The 19,286-nt window shown below is 37.8% G+C and overlaps 1 protein-coding gene across 1 annotated transcript; it reads right to left on the bottom strand.

Moving 5' to 3' along the window:
- Positions 1-7,152: 7,152 nt before the first annotated feature.
- On the bottom strand, positions 7,153-14,895 carry kcnk2a (potassium channel, subfamily K, member 2a). The gene is made up of 9 exons (XM_020699624.3): positions 14,669-14,895; positions 13,571-13,677; positions 13,352-13,464; positions 12,394-12,484; positions 11,804-11,921; positions 11,045-11,205; positions 9,996-10,182; positions 9,774-9,913; positions 7,153-7,823 (listed from the first exon to the last, which is right to left on the bottom strand). Coding segments are annotated over exons 1-9 (1,242 nt in total). The 5' UTR covers positions 14,670-14,895; the 3' UTR covers positions 7,153-7,499.
- Between the last annotated feature and the right edge of the window lie 4,391 nt (positions 14,896-19,286).

Raw genomic sequence — 19,286 nt, forward strand, 5'->3', positions numbered from 1 at the left:
AGATTTCTGCAGTTCTTTATGGCCTCTGAAGGGCCTTTATTCAGGAGCAGAAATGGATATAAAGGTCTCTGGAGCTTTTTTTTAGCCCAAGATTTCCTTCTTTTCGTCCTCCTGTGAACCTGAAAAACCCTGTTTTGGATCAATTTGTGCCTTTTGACCTGGACTTCTTTCAGATTTGATGTATGGATGTAATGTGACCTCTTCACCTCACTTTGTCTTGAGGGACCAAATGGAAGCTTGTTAAAAAGAAGAAATGACCTTTTTCCTTTTCCTGTGCTAAACAGTGTTTGTACATCCACCTGGTAAGTAAATGCGCTCTCACATGCTCGCTATTGTAGTGTCCCTGCTCAGCAGCAGATGAAGGGACAGAAGGCATTGTGCGCCTATGAGAACAAAAAAAAAGGCGATAAAGTCACACACCTCAGAGCGGATGCTCTGGCCAGAGCTGTTAGTGGAAGCTGCAGTGCCAGAACCAACTCTGGCCCAGGACATGGGAAATGAGGAGATGGGTCTGCTGAGCTGTTATCACTGGCACTCAGTGTGCAGAATGTGAGTTTGTTCACGCATATGTGTGTGGGTCTGTCTGTAAAACGGACAGACTGACTGTCCGTGGATCCCTCTGCTGTATGCATGATTTGTCCCATTCTTTACCCAGCAACCCTGTGTAAGCAGCAGCTGTCAGTGAATCACGGACAGGAAGTGAGGGGTGAGCATACAATGCCAAAGAGAGGCAGACAAACTCAACCGTGTGACTGAAATCTGAAAATTAAAGAATTGTAAATATTCTTTTCCTGCAATAGACATTTTTTAAGTAATCACTCAATTTGATTGATCGTCTTCTGATCAGGGAGTCACTCCCTGATCAGAAATACTGATAGCAGGAACCACATTGTTTTCCAAAGAACGTTTAATCCATATTTCTAAATTATAAACAGTGTGTCATGCAAGAAACACTTTATTGTTGTTCTTAAAAAGCTATGAATATCAGTGCAGCTGGAGTCAAAATGAGACTAGAATCTATGCAGCCTCAACAGATCGGAGGCACTCGTGCTGCTGTGAGTGTGGGGGAAAAAAAACATCTGGTTTGATTTTTACTGTTAACTGTGGAATCTGTTTCAAAAGTTCGACTTGTAAACGAGGAGATACTTAAAAACAGAAAGGAAGAAACCATGCATAAATACATAGATTAGTAATATCAAACTTTTTTGTCTGCTTGTCTCCTGTGACTTAATAGAACTCTAACAGCTGATTACAGACAGTTTTTGCATATTTGTCAAACAAGAAATAAGGAAAAATAAAAGCGAGCCAGTACAAAAAGGATCAGGAAGAAACATCTTTACATCCTCCTTTTCCCTCAACTTACATCTATCTCAGCTGTTAATTGGTGCATTTGTCTGTGGAGTGTAAAACTGACCCACATCAGTTAATCTTGATGTACAGTACAGACCAAAAGTTTGGACACACCTTCTCGTTCAAAGAGTTTTCTTTATTTTCATGACTATGAAAATTGTAGATTCACACTGAAGGTCATTAAAACTGTGAATTAACACATGTGGAATTATCTAAATAACAATAAAGTGTGAAATAACTGAAAATATGTCGTATTCTAGGTTCTTCAAAGTAGCCACCTTTTGCTTTGATTACTGCTTTGCACACTCTTGGCATTTTCTTGATGAGCTTCAAGACCTGAAATGGTTTTCCAACAGTCTTGAAGGAGTTCCCAGAGATGCTTAGGACTTGTTGGCCCTTTTGCCTTCACTCTGCGGTCCAGCTCACCCCAAATCATCTTGATTGGGTTCAGGTCCGGTGACTGTGGAGGCCAGCTTATCCTGGTGCAGCACCCCATCACACTCCTTGGTCAAATAGCCCTTTCACAGCCTAGAGGTGTGCTTGGGGTCATTGTCCTGTTGAAAAATAAATGATGGTCTAACTAAACACAAACCGGATGGAATAGCATGCTGCTGCAAAATGCTGTGGTAACCATGTTTGTTTAGTATGCCTTCAATTTTGAGTGAATCCCGAACAGCATCACCAGCAAAGCACCCCCACACCATCACACTTCCTCCTCCATGCTTCATGGTGGGAACCAGGCATGTAGAGTCCATCCCCTTCACCTTTTCTGCATCCCACAAAGACTCGGTGGTTGGAACCAAAAATCTCTAATTTGGACTCATCAGACCAAAGCACAGTTTTCCACTGGTCTAATGTCCATTCTTTGTGTTCTTTAGTCCAAACAAATCTCTTCTGCTTGTTGCCTTTCTTTAGCAGTGGTTTTCTAGCAGATATTCTACCATGAAGGCCTGATTCACACAGTCTCCTTTGAACAGTTGTTGTAGAGATGTGTCTGCTGCTAGAACTCTGTGTGCCATTGACCTGCTCTCTAATCTGAGCTGCTGTTAACCTGCCATTTCTGAGGCTGGTGACTCAGATGAACTTATCCTCCGGAGCAGAGGGGACTCTTGGTCTTCCTTTCCTGGGGCGGTCCACATGTGAGCCAGTTTCTTTGTAGCTCTTGATGGTTTTTGTGACTGCACTTGGGGACACTTTCAAAGTTTTCCCAATTTTTTGGACTGACTGACCTTCATTTCTCAAAGTAATGATGGCCACTCGTTTTTCTGTACTTAGCTGCTTTTTTTTCTTGCCATAAAACAACTTCTGTCTTTTCAGTAGGACTATCAGCTGTGCATCCACCTGACTTCCACACAACACAACTGATGGTCCCAACCCCATTTATAAGGCAAGAAATCACACTTATTAAACCTGACAGTGCACACCTGTGAAGTGAAAAACATTTCAGGTGACTACCTCCTGAAGCTCATCAAGATCAATGCCAAGAGTGTACAAAGCAGTAATCAAATCGAAAGGTGGCTACTATGAAGAACCTACAATATGACATATTTTCAGTTGTTTCACACTTTTTTGTTATGTATACAATTCCACATGTGTTAATTCACAGTTTTGATGCCTTCAGTGTGAATCTACAATTTTCATAGTCATGAAAATAAAGAAAACTCTTTGAGTGAGAAGGTGTGTCCAAACTTTTGGTCTGTACTGAATATTATTTTGAAAATAACAAATTGGCATGGCAAGAAAAATCAAATGTATGTGCAAACGTAAACTGATTTGTAAAACAGAAATCCACACAAATGATGAGCAACAATAGGTGCACTCAATAAGATTTCAAATAAAACCGAGGTTGCTCTGAAGTTCCACTGTTTTGCTATGTTTATAAAGACTCTCATTCATCCAGGTTGGTTCCATTGTAGTAGGTTTAGGGGATGTGATCTGGACTTGGTTTTAAAGTTAGTTCTAACTATAAAACCAAGTCCAGATCACATCCCCTAAACCTACTACACTGTTGTGCTATGCAAAAGGGAAAGTGCAATTCCCCTTTTGTTGAAGCCAGGTTAAAGTTAAAGTCCCATTAGTTGTCAAACAAATAGCTGAGTAAAATTTGTTTTCCACATTTGACCCACCCCCTTGAGGAATGATGAGCTGCAGACACAGCCATGCTCAGGGACCGTTTGGTGGTTTAACCCCCCAATCCAACCCTGTAACCCTTGAGCTATCCTAGGCACTTTAACATTGGGAGTTGGGTCATCTAGACCCACTAGACAGTGCGCTGAACCTTTTTTCTTCAATGATTTGTGAACTTCACTGGTGTCCATGGATTACATGAAATCTTTCCACCTTTATACACCTTTGTCATGGTAGGGAGAACACGTCAATGCAAGGGTGGGGTTATCTAAGATAGCACAAGGGTTAATGCTGAGTTCAAGCTGGGAGGCATCGAGTCCCACTTTTATAACTCAGCCATGGATTTGAACACCCAACCTGCCAGTCTAAGAGCGGACACCATCCCTCTAGGCCAGTGTTTTTCAACCAGTGTGCCGCGGCACACTAGTGTGCCGTGGGAAATTGCCCTCATTAACTGCACTAAGATTTTCCATCTCCAGGATTTCAGCTCTTTGTTCATCCAAACAGGCCCTGATAAAACACTGAGTAATTAGGAATATAAAAGATCTTAAAATTACTTTTTCTTTGTGTTTAATTATATTAAAGACATTTTGATAATTATGACGGTACTGCGATTTACCTGCAGTCCCCGCCCCTTTAACTGTCTCCGCCAATCATTCTTGAAGGCTTAATCACATGTCATCAGTCTGACCAATCAGAAGTGCTTAAAGTTTTCACTTCCTTGTTCTTAATTCTGCTGATAAAGTCGCTCAGTTCTAACAAAAATACCAGCTAAAGCTCGTCTTTAGCGGTGTAGCTTTCCACCGAATCCGGTATCAGACCGTGGAACAAGTGAACAAAATAATGAAGCTCAGAGACGGGAGTCTTTCTGCCCATTTTCTGCCTTTTTCACACTACATCTCCCATGAAACCACAACAAACAGTCTCTAAATTTTCTAATTTAACTTTTATTTCATCTCATAGAAAAAACAGCCGCAACTTCCTGCTTTTTCTGCCACAATTATCACAAAAATCCAAGTGACATTGCGGCCGGGGGGGGGGGCTGTCGATCAATACAGACCATGAATTTCTGCTTTTTTTTTTTGGATGCTGGTGTGCCGCGGGATTTTTGTCAAGGTTAAAGTGTGCCGTGGCTCAGTAAAGGTTGAAAAACACTGGTTTAGGCCACTGAGCTTTGATGAATTGCTTGCTGATGCTGCAGCTTCTCTCATTGGAGTCTCTTTTTTTACACAGGAATAAAGCTTCGCACATTTATGTAGTTTGGGTAACAACAGTTAAGATTTTGATAATTACATTTATAAAAACTAATCTGAAGGCACTTTTCGAATTAAAGATTTTTTTTTTCTCTTCAAAAATTGACCATTCTAGAACAATCTTAGGTGCCGTTTATCTTTACAAACCCTGAAGGATGGTGGTCTGAATGGAGACACATCAAGTGAAAGATGAACTTACAGTGTCCAAAAATAGATGCATAACTGTCAGACTGAAGGACTTTTTGTAAAATTAAGATACCTTCTCTTTGCTACCAATGTGATTGGATTAGATATCATGAAATTCGGTGCACACATGTATGAAGTACATGCAAGAGCTGGTCAATTATTCAGCAGCCCGAATCTTAAAGATCGTATTCTGTTTTTGCTTTAATTGTGCTAAAACAGTCAAAAAGCTCAGTGAATATTGAAGCTTATCTCTCAACCTTTGGTTGGCTATGTGAGTGGAGGGCACATGGTGGTAAGCCACTGCGCAGCATCAGTGTGATGTTGATTCTGGTCTGTACTTCCTGCTTTTATAACTTCACCTCACGCATCATAAAATCTGCCTTTCTGGCCAGGCTCACTCATGAAGGGCACTGTATCGTTTAGGAAGTTTAAACTGTAATTAATACTTGGGGGATCACCGGCTGGAAACCCTGTGAGAGAGGAGGAAGCTCTCTGTAATGGTGGCAGTGGAGGGGAGTCCTGGGAACGCCATTCCATGTTGGCGAGAAGGTCTGAAAAGTTTCCACTGCTTTGGTGGTCTTAAAACGTTTGAGTATTTGAGTTTTATTTAGTTTCTTTTTTTGATTTAGGACTTTCTCTACACAATATGAACATTTTTATTTATTTTTATAACTATTTTCCAGCATTGCCACTTGCTCAATGAGCTTTCTCACACAAGAAACCCTAATTTAGACAATTTCTAGAAAGATGGGCTGCTTGTATATTTTTATATTGTATACGTTTTTTAACCTAATTAATTAATGCAAACTTAAGCTTTTCCCTGTGCCTAGTGTTTCTCACAACTTCAGAGTACCATTTTGAAAGAAACAGCTTTGTTCAGGACGTTAAAAAAAGAGACAGAATGAAAAATGAAGATGTTTCTTTAAAGATGAGCTCAGACAAAGAAAATTCATATTGTTTTTTGTTATTAAAGAATCAAACAATCACAAACAAAATAAACAAATTGGAAAAAAACACTTTTCAATCAATTATTGAGGATTTTTTCAGGAATTTTGACAAACAAGAGCATATAAAAAGTCTTGTATCACGTATTTCTTACAGCTTCAATATAATGTTGGCAAAATAGCATCACAGTTTTTTTCAATACATTCACCAGATTGATTCAAGCTTCTATAAGGACCTTTGGTTCCACTGTAAGAGCACAACATCAAGTATTATGAATGATTTTTTTTTTAAAAAAAAGCACCCATCCACTCATCTATCACCAAATCTAAACATTATCAGAGTTAGTAAATTTTCAGCATCCCCATGATCGCAGACACAGTTTTAGTGCTTGCAGTAAGGTGCTTTCAACTTCAAGTCACATCCTGACGTGAAATGAAACCTGGCAGGTGCGTGTGTGAACACATTTTTGACAAAACTTCACCCACAAAGCTTCCAAGTGTTCAGACAACAGTCCTGGCAAAGTTAAGCATTTTGACTCTGAGACACTTTTATAAAACTTCACAACCCTCTTAAAACTTCAGAATAACAAACAACACATAAAAAATGACTAGATCATGATCTGCAGGTAGAAAAAGGAACTGAAGTCAGATATCATCAGAGGAAATTTCCAACTGTTCAAGTCCTAAAGGTGATAAAGTTCCATTGATGAACAAAACCTGGGGAGCATTTTTCTGTCATTTCTTTATGAATATGGCAGCAAAATTTTTTACAACCACTGCAAGAACCAGTCACACCATATTTATGAGTACAAATTGATTGATCACCGAAGCCCCTTCTTGTTCCACATTTGCACTGTTTATCTAACATCAAGTCAGATGATCATGAAGAAAAACTAGAGAGGCTGCAATCCAGATCACACGTTTCTCAGTCTTTGTCTCACAGCAATTTGAAAAGGGCATTAGACCACAGGAACATTTATGTGCAAAGTTTTTGTATTGATGTCAAAACTCCAGAAATAGGAAGGCGAGGCACTGCCACCTCTGTGAAAAAACAAGAAAACATCGTCAAACATTTTGACAAAATTAAAATTTCCCTCATTTGTAGCTAATCTGCTACAGGCGACAAGGGTGTAGTAATGGTATTGATGGAAATGAGCATATTTCTTGTCAATTTAGAGTCTCCAGCTAGCTGTGAGCTGACCACACCCAGTAAGATATAAAGAATTTAAAAGAAAATGAAATGAGTTGAAATACGTAATAAAACAAAATGTAAAAAAAACACTGAAACAGTGCCAATTTGAACAGATGTATCTTCTTATTTCAATGTCAGATCATTGTTACTTTAGCTTAAACAGCTTTCTTTTTTTGTTTTCTTTTTGTGGCTCTTTGTAAAAATCTTCATTATGACTTGACTTGTTTTGAAGAAGTACTCCTTACTTATCAGTGTAGTTTATGGTGGACCTTTGCTTCTGATGAAGCTACTGTCAACATTTCTGAAGAGAACTCCTGTCTCTGAGGAGGAGTTGCTGTGGGAAGTTCAGAAACGTCCACTGATTGAAGAAAATTGAGATCACTTTGATGGGCTCGATGGTTGATGTAGACGTGTATAAAGGCCACAGGAGGAGTTCTTTTTGAGATGCTAAATGATTGAAATGTCTCCTCGCTCTGGGTTGTGACCATTCAGGAGCAAGCCGCCATTTCTGGCTGGAGGCGTTGAGTTTTGCTGTCCGGCGTCCTTCTCGTTCCTTTCCCACTCGTCATTGAAGTTGACCAAGGAGGTCTGCCTCGGCAGAGTCAGCTCAGGGGCCGAGCTGAACCCCAGCTCTGAGGACAGTTTGCGCTTTATGGAAGCGGCACGCTGGAACTTATCATAGATCTCCACGCTGACTCGACGGCGGGTTTCCTTGAACTCTGCTGAGACGTTGGCCTTCCACTCCGCAGCATGGGCTCGAATCTCCCCCACCTGTAGGGAGATGGAGCAAGACATTAGGAGCACAAGCAGATAACAGTGAAATCTTCAGATCGCCTTCGTTGGCTGCATCAGTTTAGGTTATGGAGTTGAACATGTACATTTTTCTTTTCCTTTCTCATCCATGAATATTTAAATTATTCTGGTTATTAATATACCTCAGTTTTTTTAATTAATGTTAATTTATTCTGTTTGATGACCTTATTAGTTTTGCTTGAAGTGATCTTTTCTATCTTTTCAAGGGATTTTTTTATTCTTGAATCCATTAATACCTGGAAATAAGTTTAATAAAAAGTTTTATTGGTCCCTTACTAAAATAATAGTTACAATGATTTGGCAAAAACATAGTTTAGATAAAAACTTTGTCTAACTAATCAAATAAGACTATTGTGGTTGTGATTACTAATTTGATTGATAATTTAATAAAAATTTCTTGGCCTGAAATTATGAGAGAAATAGGAAAAAGTTACTTCAGAAGAAGAACAGCAGTATTACAGGAACTCGATTACAGTGAAATAATGCATTTAAGCAGCAGTCCTTCTGATGGAAACTCTGACAGACACACCCGACCCAATAGATCTCATGAACATCATAAATCCATATTTTTACAAAAAGCTTCAAATCTACAGTCAAAGACTACTGTGACTGAAAAGTCACAGAACACTTTAATATGAGGAAAAAGAAAACATCAATAAAGGATCTGATTTGTTCAAGAGAAATTTTCGTTTTCACGGATATCCACAGAAAATCGTTCTATTTGAACTTGATTTCCAAACTAATATTATCTTAGTATATAAATAACAAAGAAAACTGCAGCTTAATAAAATCAAAGTTTCAAATCCTTCCATCACATAGGTCACCACTTTAGAGGATAGTGGTGAGTTTTTCTATGTATTTTCCCTGCTGTACGCTGCTGTTTTTTCTTTAACCCAAGAAAAGTTTTCTTCTCTGCTTTTAAAGTTAATTTGACTTTTTTTGTTTGTTTATTTTGCAGCATTTACCAGCGGCCAAAATATAACAAATAGAAAAAAGAAATTTGGGAAAAAAGGGACCAAATTTGACCACACATGGGTTCTCCAGGGTTAAATTAAATAAATTATTCAGTTTTGTGCAAAGATCTTCACTCCCAGCTGTTTGGCCACGTGTATTTATTGTCTCTGAATCAAAGGGAGCAAATGCAAAATTGTAGACATTTTTTTATGCTGGTAGGTGTATGGTTTCATAGCAGGACTTCTGCATCAGAGCCCACAGAAAGCATGAGTGAACACACACGCAAGCATGGATAATGAAATGTTACCTCAGCTGCAGATGAAAAAGAATATTATTCATTTAATCATGTTGAAGGGATGGGGGCCCTGTGCTGTGTCACCCTGTCCTCATGCTCTAGCTGAAGATGCAAGTCGTGTCCCCAACACTCAAGAGGGCATTTATTGTTAGAGGCCAACTGTAATGCATCTCAAAATGCTTGTTCCTTCATAGCGGTGAAATTCAATTAACAAATAGCAACAGGACTGTATTTGTTAATGAAGGGCCTAAACCTCCAGATGTTCCCCTATTCACGTTAATTTTCATGAGTCCTTCTATATTTAGTCTCAAAACAGTGCTGTATTAATTTGCCAGTGTGTTTCTCATCAGATATTGTCTCTCCCTCTGGAGATGCTCATTATTAGGTCTTGCGTTCATGTGTTGGGACGGAGGAGAGATGATTGGATTAGGAAACAGCTCTGTCACTGAAACGAAGTTAAGCTGAGGGCAAAAGTTGATGTGGGGAGATGGCACTGGAACCAAGAAGCGCCGTTTGTGTCACTAAAGGAGAGACAGCAGAGAAGAAAGGAAGGAAGGAGGATGGAAGATAAGAAGAGGTAAAGCAAACATGACAGACAGAAGCAGCGAAAGAAGGAAGACAAAGACACAGATTGAAGCCACAGATTCAGGAGGTTGTACCTCTTCTTTGGTCCGTTTAGAGATGACTCTTAACCAGTCTCCTATCATACTCAGGATAGCAGCAAAATACGCCAGACCCACCAGGATCCAAAACCACACTACAGGCTTATAATAATCCAGGTACTCTATTTCTGACCCACCTAGATGCAGAATGAAAGTGAGACTTATTAAGTTGATGTGAAAAAAAAAATGGCTTTAAGAGTGCATTTTGTTGGGACTCACCTGCTACAAAATCTCCAAATCCAATAGTGGTCAAAGTGATGACCACAAAGTAGAGGGACTCCAGAGCAGACCAGCCTTCAATGTGCTTGAAGATTGCAGCTGGGAGAGCCACAAACAGCAGGCAGCCAAACAGCACAAAAAGCAGCGTGGATATGACCCGGATCTTCGTCTGACTGATGTCGCGCTGCTGCAAAAGGCAAGAGATAGAGAGAAAAGCACTTCTGCTTAACTCTGAAATACTATAAACAGGTTGCTGTGGTTACAATAGATGACAAGAAGGTACATGTAACATTTTAAAACACGACATTCTCTTTGCTTTGTTATTATGATCATTTTGCTTCGTAGATTCCAGCAAGAGAACGTTTTACCCAAAAGGAAAAACCATATATATTTAAATTGGAAAAAATTGTTCTACAATTTTAAGATAATAATATTTGCAATATCATGAAAAAGGACAGCAATTTAAAACTCCAATGTATGTAAATAAATGTTGACAGTGGTTATTATGGATGATCTAAAAGATCGTTAGAGAGTTACAGAGAGAAAGTATTTTGCTAAAAACCCCAAAGAAAGTTAGAATTCATAGTCCTGTTTAGTAGAAAAAACAAGAACACAAAAACAAAAGTGTTTAAATAAAGAATAGTTTTTAATTTTTTGTTCAAATCAAGAAACCATGAAGAAATTGCTTTTTAAACAAAAAAACAACAACATTGTTATGAAGTAGAAAACCAAGTTTTGAGTGAGGTAGGTCAATTTGTCTGGTGTTTAACAGAACAGAGCAATGAGACTACCTGTATTGCAAAAGTAAACCAGTTCTTGTGTTTAGATCTCTTTAAATTCCATTTCAGAAAATGATGTCAACATTATTAAAGACCACAAAGGTACTCTAAGGTGACCTCACACTGAACCTTCAATCTCTGACACCAGCCCTTTGTCAAATACTTTAACCAGACTTTTTGTAAACTGTTGCAGACTAAACAGCATTCTTTTAGAGGAAATGTCATAAATCCTGCTTTTGACAGTCAAAGAAAGGGTTACACCTAACTCACCACAAACATTTTCTCGACTCTGGCAATCCCCTTGCCGAAGATGGTACCGAGTTGATCTCCCACACCAGCGAGAAGGAAACCAAACAGAGGGATCCCTAGAAGTGCGTAGACGATGCAGAATATTTTCCCTCCTTCAGTGTGCGGAGAAATATTCCCAAAACCTTTGGAGATTGCAGAAAATGAGACAAGTTTGTGTTTAAATGAGGATTAACATGTTCTCTGATCAGTTGACTTATGGTATAATGTCCTTACAATTAGTCATAAATACATGCTTTAGTCTGTCAATTAGGATACCATTTCAAATCAGTCAGCGATGAGCACAAATTACCAAATGCATCAACTGCTGCACAATATTACATGAAAAGACATAAAAACTCATTAGCAGGCTTTGCTTCTCTCTGCAGAAGACCAAGGCAAAGAGAGCACGTGCAACTACAATAGAGATCGATACCGACAGACTGAGAGGAGACATGACTCTCCACAAATGCATACACAAAGTGTGTGCTGGGAGATGGTGAGTGTGTCAGTTTGATTTTATCAAGAAAGCCAATGGTAACTCAATGACTGAAGAAACTCAATTTTCTACTGCAGGAAGTTCACATTATTGTTAAGTATGAAAAGCTGCTGCTTAAAAATGTTATCAAGTGACAATAAAACTAATTTTAATTAAAAGAAAACACTAACAATGTCACCTTTGTTTACACTGATTTATCAGCAGTATTGTTCATTTGCATGAGTGTTTTTCTATAATCCCTTTACCAATGGTTGTGATGACAGTCCCAGCAAAGAAAAAAGCAGAGCTCAGGTCCCACAGGCTGCTGTGATTTGTGAGAGTCCCTACAGGGTTTACTCCAGAGCGCATGGCAGAGACAACATTCTGGAGACAGAAAAAAGTTAGTGTGTCACTGATCCTTTCATTTAATAACTTTTAATGTTTGCATGAAAATTGTTTACTGAGTGTGTATGAATCTTGAAATTTTACTTTTCTTGATCAACTTTTCTCTTTATTCTCACCAGGAAGTCTAAAAGAACTGTCCTTGGTGCTGAAATCTCTGTTCATCAATCCAGTTTTTCTGTTTTTAACGTTTTTACCCTGATAGTGAGTGGTGCAACTGAAATTTTCCACTTTTTAAAATACTTTTTAGATCAGTTAGATTACTTACATATCTATTATTTACTCATTGTACTTCACCAGTTTACTTAAATGTATGTAATGTTAAAAAAAAAACCAAGAAGAAAAAACAAAATAACACTGGCCAATGGAAAATTTGACACTGAGTCTCACTTTCCTTTCCAATTCCAATTATCATAATCATTTGCATTTAAATGTTTCAGTGCTTCAGTCTCACCTTAACTATCTCCTCCAGCTGACTCTGGTTGACACAGGAGTGTTTGGACAGAAACTTCAGCTTCTGGGACAGAATGGCAAAACGTTGGGCACTAAAAGAGAAGATTTATTTTCAAGTTTGTTAAAAATTCTCACAAAGACAGCTCTGATCAGTTAAACCATTTAACTTTTTCATTTTAGAATCATTAAACTCCTGTCCAGACAAGAGCCACTGTCCTGTCCCTTCAAATCCCACTCTGTTCATGCTGTTTTTAACGTTGGAGCACACCAGATCCAGGCCAGCAGCATCAGATATGCTATGTGTGCCTCAAAAACAAACGTATTATTGTGTAACCAGATTTTCTTTTGAAGCACGTCCTTCACACTGTGAAATTGTCTTTCATAAATGTTTCACTTTTACTATTGAGGGTAAAATTGTTTTTTAACATGCCACAAACAGGAATGTGAGGAATTTCTGTTGTTTTTTGAAAACAAAAAAAAACTAGCTGCTCTTTTAAATTTATCACTGGTATTTCAAATACATTGGCACAATCATGACTTTTACACCATTAGCAACAAGTTCCATTCAGGGGAACACCAAAATGAACTATACAGTTGTATTTGAAAAGTTTAAAAGTTAAGTAAATAAAATGTTATTCAGAAATTTGTTTCTGAAAAAGGCTATTAGTAATTTTGCATCTTTTCTTTTTCGTAGCAATCTTTTGAGAAATTCTGAAGGAGCCACTTAATGAACTACAAATTACTTTTATCATCTGTGGGTACAGAGTCATTGCTCAAAGATAGTTTGTTGCTCTAATCTGCACTATTTAAATATTTAAATGATTGAAATTGGGTTGAGCTGTATGATAGGCTTATGCCGCAGCATTAAACCAACATGGTGAGCAAACGATTACCCCAACTTTTTTACATTTTAATACAAACAACACCATGGAAAAGGACAAATGAAGGAATCTCTGTACCTTTCATGTGGCTGCTCCAGAGATCTGAACACTGCTGCTCCAATCACCAGGTACAGCACCACCAGAAGAAAGATGGCTGTCACAGTTTTTCTCTTCATCACCGTGGCAACCACCTGCAACACTTCAGGTGTTCAATCAAACTGTATTTAAATGAGCAAATGCCCCAAACCCCCATCAGTGAGAAACTTTATCTGTAAATCTGTAAGGTTTTCCTCTCACCTGACTCTCCTCACGAGGGCTCAGCGCGACCGACTTGGCAGAGAAGGAGAGGAGGGGCTTGGTGTTGTGAGTGGCAGATTTAGGGTCCAACAAGTCTGGAGTGGCCACTGTGAGAGAAATCACATACAATCTTAAGTATGACCTATTTTTCCCTCCCATCCACTCTTTTCTTTACTCTAACTCTGCTGACACACTTGTCATGTTGTCTGTTAATTTTAAAACTCCTCATGAATAAATCCCCCACAATATGTGCAGAGGTTAAATGTGAAAGTTTGAATCATTCATCAAGGGTACACTTGACCAATACCTAAGGGATAACATCAATTTATCAACCTGAGTTTTAAATCTAAGAGATTTCAAGATCAAGAAGAAGAAAACACAGGAGTGCCGAACATCTTAAGCATCAGAGGAGCTGATGAGAGGATGAATGACAAAGATGAAAGCATGGGTGGGCATTAAAGGGAAAATGGTGGTGCTTTTTTCAATTCCTTTTCTATTCCTTTTTGACGAAGTCCCACGACAGCCCAGCTTGGATCATGGAAAATCATACAGTTTGATTATTCTGATGGTTTTTTATTTTTTTATAGGTACATAAATGCACAATAAATGCCAAGAGTAAGTGTAAATAAAAAGCAAAACAAATTTGACAACAGTCAACACAGAAAAGACAAGACAACTAAAAGGGAAATTGATCCCTCCCTCAGCTTATGCAAATCATAACAACTTACATGAATTACCTGCAACTATTTATCTGTTTAACATTTAAGTTTTTTTACACTAAGTTCCATATTCAACAGTAATTTAAGTGAAATTAGAAGTAACCTTGAGTTTTAAAAGACGAAAGCTTTGTTAATGTGAGATGACGGGCAGCCGTGGTACAGAGGTGGAGCGGTCAACCTCTGTCAGAGAAGTTGGGGTGATTTGTCTCCACGCTTACACAATTAAGCCAATAATGGGAAATACATGTTTGTCAGAAAAACAGGAGAAGCAAAGCTGCAGAACGAGAAGCACAAATCTTTCAAGATTGTTAAGGTTAAGTAGTTCACCTTTGTTTTGCAGCTCTGTTTTACAAACAGTCAACACAGATTTTGTACTCACTTGTTACTGCTGGCTATCCAACGCCTCCTTCTCTCCTCCTCTCCTCATCAGAGCCTATCTCTGCGTCTAGGGGAATCGTTCCTCCTCTGTGAGTCTCCTCTGTGCTGAGCAGAAACAGGAAGATGGACTAACCTCCGGCTTCCTTTAGCTTTTGACTTTCTTCTCTGAGTAGGTTTGGATTTTGCTTCTGTAGTGTGGGTTTGTTTTCACACTTCTGTCTCCTCTGTTTCAGCTCTGTGTGCGTTCAGGCTTTTGAGTACAGCACAGGAGCTGTGGAATATAACGAGAGGAGGAGAATGATGAGGGGTGGACACAGGGAGGTGCTCCCCACACCCATTTGAAGCCCCACCAATGTTTATTAATGTGCACTTGACAGTTTGTGTCTACCAGCTCATACTTACTTCTCTCCCTGTGTCCTCACAGAGCTTATGTGTCCGAGTTTTTGATCCTAAATGCTGTTGTCAGTTAGTTGACGAGCAGACGAGGGAAAATTGTCTTTTTAAAATTCAACAGAAGTGTGAGATTCTCCTCTAAAGGTTCTGAGAATTGTTCAATAGTTGGTTTTCAAGTATTTATTGTTTCCTTTTAAATGAAAATATCACAATAATTTGATAAATTATTGTTTTGTTTTGTTTTTAAAATGCTTCTCATCAACAAAATTATATTCTTAGAAAGCTTCGTTTGTGAATATGCATTTCAGAGATGACGACCTGAACTGAAAATGTGGATGACTTCTGGAATAAAAATGACAGGACCTTCTCTGCCAACACCAAACCAGCTCATTCTGCATTTAGTGTTTGGTGGATTAGATGTTTAAAGTGTAAAAAAACAAGATCAGGTGGAGATTTTCTTCAGAATATTTGCTCACATTACCATTGGGATTGACTTTATCTGTAATTTTTATTCGAATCTCTAGATGGCAAAACTAAAAACTTGTACCTTTAACTATAGTATTCCTTTATTATATAGATTTAGTTATTCTGCTTGTTTACAAAATACTGTAGTTTTTATTTAATCTTACCTCTTTTTTAATCTTCCTCATCATATTGTTCTTGGACAGACAGACTGATGGATGAATGGTTGTTGCTTCTTGTTGTGATAATTCAGTTTGATGATCCAGCTGTGTATTTCAGTAAACATTTTTACATTTTCTGTCTTCGATATTAGTTAAAAAATATTCACAAAAAAGCCGTAAAAAATCTGTCAGTATCATTTTTCCACGTTCTATATTTTTCAGGTGATTTATGTCTCCACTCTACACTAAATTGTTCTCATTATTATTACTCAACAGAAATATTATTTCAGATGCAGATCATGAACTCGTGTGTGAGCCATGCAGCCATGAAATGCCTGAGGACTGCAGTCACTTTGTTGTGCGATAATCAGTGAAGATCATATTCTGTTACATTTAAAGTGCAGGGCAAGAACCAAATATAGAATATTCTTTTCATTTTATTCTTCTATCATTTGTCTTCAGTGGGACAGTCTGGTTTTGCTTCAGTGAGAAAATGCAAACATTTTCCTGCTGTGAAAATACCTGTTGAGACAATGACGTATTTGTAAAATAATGCATATTTTAGGCTTGTGTTAAATTCAGGATTAGTGGAGAATGAATCAAAGTAGCTAGAAAGACTTTTCATGATGAAGTGATAAAGTAAAAACAATAGTTTAGTTTAGTTTATGTATTTCAAACATATTATTAAAAACAACAATAGATAAAAATATACAATCACTGATAACTATAGACAGCCATTCAAAAGAGTCTCTAAATAAAATTGTTTGAAATTGAGATAAGCAGCAGTTGAAGCTTATATCCCTAGCTTACACTTATTCAACTATGACAACAAAAACATAAAACAACAACAAAAAGGCACATAATATATTAAATAATCAATATCAATGTCTGTCTGAATATTTAGCAATCATCAGCATATCGTTATCACATCACAACTAAATAATAAATAAATACCCAGACATTCATTTCAATTATCAACATAAGACTAAAGTAAAAATAAAACACTTGAGTGTTGCTTTAAAAATTGTGCTGTGCAGGTTATTAAATATTACTATTTAAATCAAGCCAAGAAAATTTTTTGTTCTAGTGTGGAATTATATAATAAATTCATTGAGTTTTCTTCTTTACCTTCTTTATGAGCCAAACACCAAAAACTACAACAACTTTAAAAGATCTAAATCCCACTACATTTCTGAATGTCTGATTTAAGGCATCTGCTTTGCTTTCCTCATTACGTTATCCATGTTGAATAAAAGTGCAAAATATATAAAGAAATGTGTAAATATGTATTTTCATTTAAACAGACTTCACTGTTTGAGTCCTCTCCAAAGCCAGTCTTTTCAATGTACAGCTTGGATAACTGGAAAATAGAAATGAATAAAATAGGACTTGTTCTAAAACACAAAATACAGGGATCCCAGTTGAAGTAAAATACCACCTCCTCAGTTCCATTACAGATTAAAAATATAGCATTGCTTTTTCTGAACATGGCTAATTGGAAAAGTTTAGCTTCAGGAAATAAAAACAGAACCAAAGATGGGCTTAAAATAGTTCCAGATTTTTTAGTGGCACAGCTGTGATTTATACTCATGAGCTAACTATGTTTGTGTTGCTCTGAGAGGCCCCACTTTGAAACATGTACAACATGTATCAGGACATGATGTTCATGTGAGAATCAGTGAATATCAAGCTTTTATGGCAAGCATACTTTGGAATGACACTGGGGTCAAAAGGGCGAAAATAGCTCCCACAGTTTTTATTGTTAGGGGGCCACCAACCAAATCCTTGTTATATAACTGATCGAAGGAAACCCTTGGTTTGAAACCTGTGTGTGTGTGTGTGTGGGTGTGTGTGTATGTATGTGTGTGTGCTGATGTCTGCATGCTTGTGTGAGCGTATGAATGCACTTGGGCTATGCAAAAGACAAACAGGGCTCTGCAGTTGCGTGACATGAGGCTTGAGGGGAAGATAGGAGAATAAGTTAAATGTTCAGTCTTAAACATTCTAGACCACAGTGTCCATGACCAGTCACAGTACGAAACTCCAAACATGAGAATTTTTAAACCGGCTTAAAAAGTGTACATATCTTTATATTCTACCTTTTTTACTTTGAACACCTATTTATGCTTTGTCTTTGTTTTGTCTTTGCACATGAGGGCGCAAAATTATTGAAGTCAAATTCCTTGTGTGTGCACTTGTACTTGGTCAATAATGCTGAATCTGACATGATGAAGAATGATGAAGATCCCAGTGTTGACAGAGTGGCATAGACCTGTCACAAGAACATTCACAAGCAAATAAAGCTTATCTAAAAACAGCTTTTCTGTAAATAATTGTTGTCGCTAATTATCCCATTTGAAAAAAGCTTTGATAGTATTAGCTTAAGCCCTGACTGTGGCAGACGGTTAGAAACAGTTAGTTTTACTATATTATCATTAAATGTTACAAACCTGAGGGTGTGAAATCTGTTCCTTCCCTTGAGGCACAAGCTAGCCACAGTCCCAGCTGTGCTCAGAAAACCACTTATTGGTTCAACCCCCCCAGTCCAACCTGAAATACTTAGTGTAATACAGGAAGGCATGCAGTCCCATTTTTAGAGACTTTAGTACTGTAGTCTAATTTAGTGACTGTGGATTCAAACCCATGACCTCAGGTCAGACACCTTTCCACTGCAATTTGGGCTGTGTAAGAATTATAAATGCAGGCTTTAAAGGGGTTAAAAGTCAGAACTGGAAGAGCCCCATTAGACTTGTGGGCTCCAAATTGGGTGATGAAGGTCATTTCTTTGTGCACTTTAGTTTGGTTACATTGAACAACGCCATGTTGCTACACCAACTGCTTGTTTGGGAATGGTGTTATCCTAGAAATGAGCACCAGGAAAATACAAAAAAAAAAAAAAATACATCACAAAAAAGAAACTCCAACAAAGTACCCACCATCTGATCACACGTTTGATGCAAACCAGGAAGTACAAATGTTAATTTGTAATTTACCATTGAGCCTCATATTAAAAAGGCAGATTTCACACCAAAGTAAATGTATTTTTTAGGTTTAAATCTATATGCTTTTTGATATTCTAAGGTCAAGAGGTCTGAGTTCCAGCATTTGGTGGTCCATAGATGGACCTAAGGGTGGAGAACAAAGATGCAAACTTCTCTTTTTTTCTGCCCATTTGCTGTTTTTTAATGAGTTTTTTTTTCAGTTTACATTCCACTTTAGGCTTTATTTTTGGCTTGCAAAATCTAACAGGTGATGCCAAAGTTTATGTTTCCAGCTCTATATAGATATTATCTCCATCCTGTTTACTGACCCGACCTTCAACTTTTCACTTTATTGTAGTTTTTCAAGACCAAGCATTCAAGTTTACCATCCCCTTGTGTGAGCCAACCAGGAAGTTCAAAGTGTTGCACTTTCTTAAGGGGCTGCTTGAGAATGGTAGCAAAAAGGGGGAGCAAGATCCTATTGACTGGGTAAATTGTTTAATTTTACATATAAAATAAACATATTTTAGCCTGATGTTAAAACCACATTCATTATTGGTTTACGTTTATTTTTTTGTTTTATTCATGGGAACAGTTTTGTTGTGGTTGTGTTTTTGTTTTA

This window comes from Oryzias latipes, chromosome 3 (assembly GCF_053564925.1).
Source record: "Oryzias latipes strain Hd-rR chromosome 3, Olatipes_Hd-rR_3.1".
NCBI lineage: Eukaryota > Metazoa > Chordata > Actinopteri > Beloniformes > Adrianichthyidae > Oryzias > Oryzias latipes.

Bases quoted from the DNA above. Each gene is read 5' to 3' on its own strand.
- kcnk2a (XM_020699624.3), bottom strand. The intron at 11,922-12,393 runs GTGAGACTGAAG...TTCTGTCTCCAG, and splicing joins AGCTGGAGGAGATAGTTAAG to AATGTTGTCTCTGCCATGCG. The intron at 7,824-9,773 runs GTACAACCTCCT...ATCTCCCTACAG, and splicing joins CTAAACGGACCAAAGAAGAG to GTGGGGGAGATTCGAGCCCA.